This window comes from Mustela nivalis (genome assembly GCF_964662115.1).
Source record: "Mustela nivalis genome assembly, chromosome: 6".
NCBI lineage: Eukaryota > Metazoa > Chordata > Mammalia > Carnivora > Mustelidae > Mustela > Mustela nivalis.
In genome coordinates this window covers 124,297,016-124,303,122 of record NC_139025.1, presented here as the reverse complement: position 1 = coordinate 124,303,122, position 6,107 = coordinate 124,297,016, and the positions used below count along the sequence as shown (strand labels likewise).

The following is a 6,107-nucleotide window of genomic DNA, read 5'->3' as shown; positions in this document are numbered from 1 at the left end:
AAGAGACCCCGGTGCCGGCTCCGGCTCTCTGGGCCTCAAGCCTAAAGGAAGAGACACCGGAGAAGTTCCGGTACCCTTTGGGGGAGAAGAAGCTGCCATGGAAGAGCCTGCAGCTCCCTCTGAAGCCTCTGAGGCACCTGGGGCATCTGCGGGTGCCGAGGCAGCAGGGGAGGGTGCCTCTGGGCCTTCCCTCCGCACGCGCCCGGTCTTCCGGCAATTTTCAGCTGCAGGTCCGGCCCCCCTCCGCGCGTCACGTCTGAGGCCTGCCCAGGCTGCAGGGGGAGGGGCTGGGCTCAGTCTCCTGCGGGGCCGGAGTGGTGGCAGCTGGACGAAGCAAGTCACCTGCAGGTATTATCTGCATGGGCTTTGCAAGGAGGGGGAGAACTGTCGTTACTCTCATGACCTCTCGGGCCGGCAGGTGGCCCGGGAGGGCCCTGTTCCTGCAGACCCCAGCCCTAGCACGGCTGCGCAAGCTGAGACCCTGCCTCAGGAAGTGGCGGAAGCCCCTCCCGCTGCATCCTCTTGCTCCTTGCCTGTGATTGGCTTGGCTGCTGAAGGGGGTTCCTTTGAAGCTGGGAGAGACAATGCAGGCCTTGAAGCTGCTGGAGGAGCAGGTGCGGAAGGCTGGGAGAATGCCATTGAGTTTGTTCCAGGGCAACCCTACCGGGGCCGCATGTTCCCTATTGTTCCCAGCGCTCCTCCACAGAGCTCAGTGACTGAGAGGGAACAGATTACAGTGGGCAGGGGGCCGCCGCTTTGCCGGGATGCTGCAATGGGGCAGTGCTTTCGTGGGGAGAGCTGCATGTATCTCCATGGAGAGATATGCGATATGTGTGGGCGTCAGGTCTTGCACCCTCTGGATCCTGTGCAGAGGGAAGACCATATAAAGGCTTGCATTGAAGCACACGAGGAGGATATGGAACTCTCGTTTGCAGTGCAGCGAAGTATGGACAAAGTGTGTGGCATCTGCATGGAGGTTGTCTATGAGAAAGCCAACCCCAGTGATTGCCGCTTTGGCATCCTCTCCAACTGCAGCCACACCTACTGTCTTAAGTGTATCCGCAGGTGGAGGACTGACAAACAGTTTGGCAACAGGATCGTCAAGTCCTGTCCACAGTGCAGGGTCACCTCCAACTTTGTCATTCCCAGTGAGTTCTGGGTGGAGGAGGAGGAAGAGAAGCAGAAACTTATTCAGCAGTACAAGGAGGCAATGAGCAACAAGACTTGCAGGTATTTTGCTGAAAGCAGGGGTTTCTGCCCATTTGGAGAGAACTGTTTTTACAAGCACGCAGACCCTGAGGGCCTGGGAGAGGATCCTCAGAGGCAGGGTGCTGGGGAATCCGGTGCTCACTGCAGTCAACTTTTGGAGCCTACTCAGGTGGGAGAGGGTGAGATGCCCTTTAAAAGCGGTAAAAAAGAGCTTGTCATGCTTCGGCTGGCCAATCTGTTGTTTAAGTGTTTTCTTTCACTGGCAGATGATGAGCTTTCTTTCTCAGAGGACCAGTGGGACTTGCTTCATTATGAGCTGGAAAATTTTTTTCAGTTTGAATCTGTGGCATTATGCTGTGGCATGTGGTCTGGTGTGCTAAGGCTCTGCCATCCGCTGTTGCTTGTTTTCTGTTTGTAGTCACATCTGTCATTCACAGAGGCTATAGAAGCCATTTTTATAAAGCATCCATCTCTGTTTTCTTGTCCATCCCCATTTCAAGGTTATGGTGCTTTACTGTGGTGAACTGTAACAAAAAGTCCTTAAAGTTATTGTTTGATGCAATGAATATTACTGTAGTTTATGGTTTATTTTGTCATCTCTGTTTTCAACAGGATTGACTCAGTTCTAGTCTAGTGTTTACAGAATTTCCACACTCATTTTGAAGTCCCTCAAGAATAAATGTGACAGGGTGAAGGGAGAAGTCTTAACTGAACAAGGAGCTTTTTTGCTACTACAGCCTTAAGAAATGGACCCTCGCAGGGCCTTTGTGGTACAACTGCTCATCTTTGTTGTTTACATGTCTGTTCCTTCCCTCATTCCCCTTCAAGTGCACTCTTGAACATGTGGTTACTTTGTGGTTTTGTGTTTTACTTGACCAGAACCAGGTGTGTATGTTTACATGTTTTTATCCTGTGAAGCTTGATGTGAAATTATTTATATTTGGAAGTATATATTTAATAATTATGTATATGGATATAAATGTGTATAAAAGCTCTATCATTGAAAATATATATAAAAGATACACCATCATATAATATAGTATCTGGAAGAGCTGGAAGCTATGGTGAAAAGCTAATAGGATTTGCTGTTGTGTTGAGTGTGAGGTGTGTAAATAATCATTCTGTCCTTTTTGCAGGCTCAGTGGTTAGCATCTAATGAAAACAGATATCCAAGTGGCTGTGGTCAGTTGTGGCAGACACAGATAAAGGATTTACAAATTAAGACATTGGTAATTCCTATGGTGGCATTAGTAGCTCACTGTGCTATGATACATACAGAAATGTGTGTTCTCATGCTGTTTAGCACAGTATCATTATTCCTTATAACAGCACAATCAGTCCTGAACTCAGATAAACAGTTCCTTGTATTCAATATTTTGTGTTATCTCTATAAATTAAAAAAGGGGGCTTTTGACAAAAGTTTTCAATATGTAAGTGACAAGATTGTAAAAGATAGTAGAATAACAAAAGTATTGAAACCAGTTGTAATATAAGAATGGAAAGATTAAAAAAGTGAAATATATAAAGGGACAAAAACTAAATACAGTAGTGATCATAAGAATAGTATAGGAAACCAGTTGTAATATAAGAATGGAAAGATTAAAAAAAGTGAAATATATAAAGGGATGAAAACTTAATGCAGTAGTGATCATATGAATATTATATGTGCTGCCGAAGTGAGCACGTGATCATAAGAATATTATAGCACATTACACTATTAGGTTAAATGGATTTGGCTTAAAAATTAAAACTCCAAGATTATCAGACTTGATTAAAATTAAAATTAAATTGTAAGCTGTTTAAAATACACAGCTACAACATAAGAATTCAGAAACATTAAAAGTAATAGGATGAAAAAATTAAGTAGCAGTCCTGTGACTTCTGCAATAGATGAAGTTGATATTAAGGATAAACACATTGCTGGAGATAAAGTTAGTATATAAACATTAAATTATAATTTACCTGGAAGATAGAACTTTTCCAATTTTGTATTCATTTAATAACACAGGATCAGATATACAAATAAATAATTGATAAGAAAAATACAAAATTTAGGTGTATAGTTTTCATGCATTTTTTCATTAACAGAACAAGCAAATGAAGTAAATTGAACAGTACAGTTCTCACAGTTTATGTAATGTAAAATGTGTAATGTTCTGTGTGGATTAACTGCAAAAAGTTCTTCTTTTGGCTAAGAGATGAAAATACACCAGGTGCTTGAGTTCCAGGAGATCCAGACTTTCTGAATATTCAGCAAAGAGAGGGTACATTTACAGAGTTTGTGCCATGTACTAACACTCTCCAAAGCACAAATTTAATTCTCAGACCAAACTTAAGAAGTACTTGCCATAATTTTTCTCATAATTCTAATGAGGTAAATAAGGTAGAGAGGTTACATTATTTTCCCATATGTCTATGACCCATAGGTTTAAATTAGTGGAACCACAAATGGAACCCAGTGGTATATTTGCAGAACACAAGCACCATGCTTCCTCTTCCCTCACCTACATGCCCAGGATCACCCGGACCAGCTGAATATTGCTAATGGTAACCTGTGTGCAGTCTTTAAGTATGGATGGTTCAGCCACACGGGACAGACAAATTAGCTCCTAAGAGAATTCGGGGGCTATGGGGCTTTGTCTTTTGTCTTACAGACTCAGAATTTCTCAGTCCCTTACTCGTAATATGCCTCAGCCTCCCAAATTTTACACTGCCTCTCCCTTCTTATAGGATTCCCGATTTTATTGCTAAGTATTTCAGTGCATTTCACTGGCATCTTTGCCATATTTCTTCCAAATTGATTCCTTCTATCCAAAGAATTCACCAGTCAAGAGGCTGTGAATGCCTCACAGTTACTTTCATGCAGGATGAGTGATTCCAAACAAAATTCAAACATGCTGGTTACCCTTGAGGCCAGGCATGCAGGGAAAAGAGGGCTCAGATGATCAAACAACCAAAGAAAAGGACCAGATGGGTCTCTCTCAAAGACTGTACTGACACCAAAGTCTCATGAGCTTTGAATAGTGACTAAGCTGCTATTAAGGAGGGGTTTTTAAGCTGAGCTTGAAAAGCTTTGAAAACTTTATCCTAATCTACACTACCTAATGTTCTGAAATAGCATGTTTTTATCCAAATAGCATCTTGTAACAATCATAATAAAGTTCAGGAAATACAATAGAACAAAAATTGGCAGGAGATATAGTGGTTTTGGTGACAATGAATAGAATTAGAATCCTGACTCTGCTTCTTAACAGCTGTGAAGTCTGGAACAAGTTACTTAAATTTTCTATACCTGTTTTTTTTTTTTTTTCTAATATGAGAAGTGGGTACAGTACCATCTATTTTGCAGGGTTGTTATGATGATCAGATGTAATCTGGACAAGGAACTTGAAACATAGATGGTATTTTTATAGTAGCATGTGTAAAAGTAGTATTTATGCGTGTTTGTGACCTCAGAAGAGCTTGAGCAAGAATTAATACTCCACGGAGTTTTTCTCTTTGGGAATCTTTGGAACTTGTGTTAAAGTAACATTATTGCTTTATGACTTTTTGTAGCATGGGGGCACATTACCTTTATAGTCATAATTTCAAAAGGATTGAGTAATTTTTCAACAAAAGTCATTCAGTTAAAACTAAAAATGTGCTATTCTTGAAATACAGTAAGCAACAACAAAAATATGTATTATTTGTGATTTATGTCTACATGAGGAAAATAAATAAAATAATGTTTAAAAAATGGGATTTTCTGTTCCCTCATCAGCTTATTCAGAGGTCAAATAAAGGGTTGTCACTGCCATCAGGTCTGGGAAAAGTGTTCCAAGGGCCTGCTCATGAAGACAGCAGGGCCACTCCTATTCCAGTCAGAAACAAAGGAGCCCTTGCCACACAAAAGTTTGCTTTGTGAGTGATTCAGAGTGTGTGATGGACCCCCACTAGGATTCTTATGAATGTGCTAACATTTTATCTAGTAAGGAGTGGTTATCTAGTATTAATTCTGCTCTAACACATGGGAATCACTTTGTCTCATATGCCATTGAATCCATTTACTGAATTTCAAGAACTTAAAACATTTCCAGTCCATAGTTGGTATCCATATGCTTTTTTATTTTGCACTTTTGTAAACATCTTGGGGGTGTGTTTTTTCACAGTAGATGCTGAACCTCTCACCCTCAGTGTAAGATAGAGTTTGGGTGGGGATGGTTAAAGAGAGTCTTGGAAAATAACCCAGCACTAAAGCAAAAAAAAAAAAAATGCATGTAAGGATTTTTGCCATAAAAATATATAGTATATTATATTTTCCAGTGTTGTATGGACACTAACAAAAAAATAACTCTCAGGGGTGCCTGGGTGGTTGAGCATCTGCCTCCTCAGGTCATGATTCCAGGGGCCTGGAATTGAGCCCCGCATCAGGTTCCTTGCTTGGCAGAGAACCTCCTTATCCCTCTGCCAACTTCTGTGAGTGCGTGCTCTCTCTCTGTCTCTCTGAAAAAAATATAAATAAAAAATTTTAAAAAACATAACTATCAGATCATAATGAAACTGTCAATTACATGAGAAATCAGTCTGGCAATATTCTCTGATGTCAATACAAGAAAATTAGCCACTACCATGTGAAGCTTCTTTTATACATTTCTTTTAAAATAATTAGATGAAAGAATGAATTCAAAATAATAGAGCAGGACATAAGAAGATAATAAAAAGTTACACTCTAATTTGTAGGATGGTGCTGAATCTCTGCTCAGAATAAAACTAATTTCTAAATACCAATATACATTGTCTAGAAAGACAAATCACAAATAGGTATTCAAATCTGTAAATTTTAAAGAAATTGCAACATAGAGGTAAGAGAAAGAATTAAGAATGACATTAGGAGAGGAAAGGAAAAATGACAAGGGGGA

At 40.6% G+C, this 6,107-nt stretch overlaps 1 protein-coding gene across 1 annotated transcript; it reads left to right on the top strand.

The window, feature by feature from the left end:
* Window positions 1-16: 16 nt before the first annotated feature.
* MKRN3 (makorin ring finger protein 3) lies at window positions 17-4,945 on the top strand. The gene is given in 2 exon segments (XM_082735664.1): window positions 17-1,534; window positions 1,536-4,945. Coding segments are annotated over 2 exon segments (1,491 nt in total). The 5' UTR covers window positions 17-97; the 3' UTR covers window positions 1,590-4,945.
* Window positions 4,946-6,107: the final 1,162 nt, after the last annotated feature.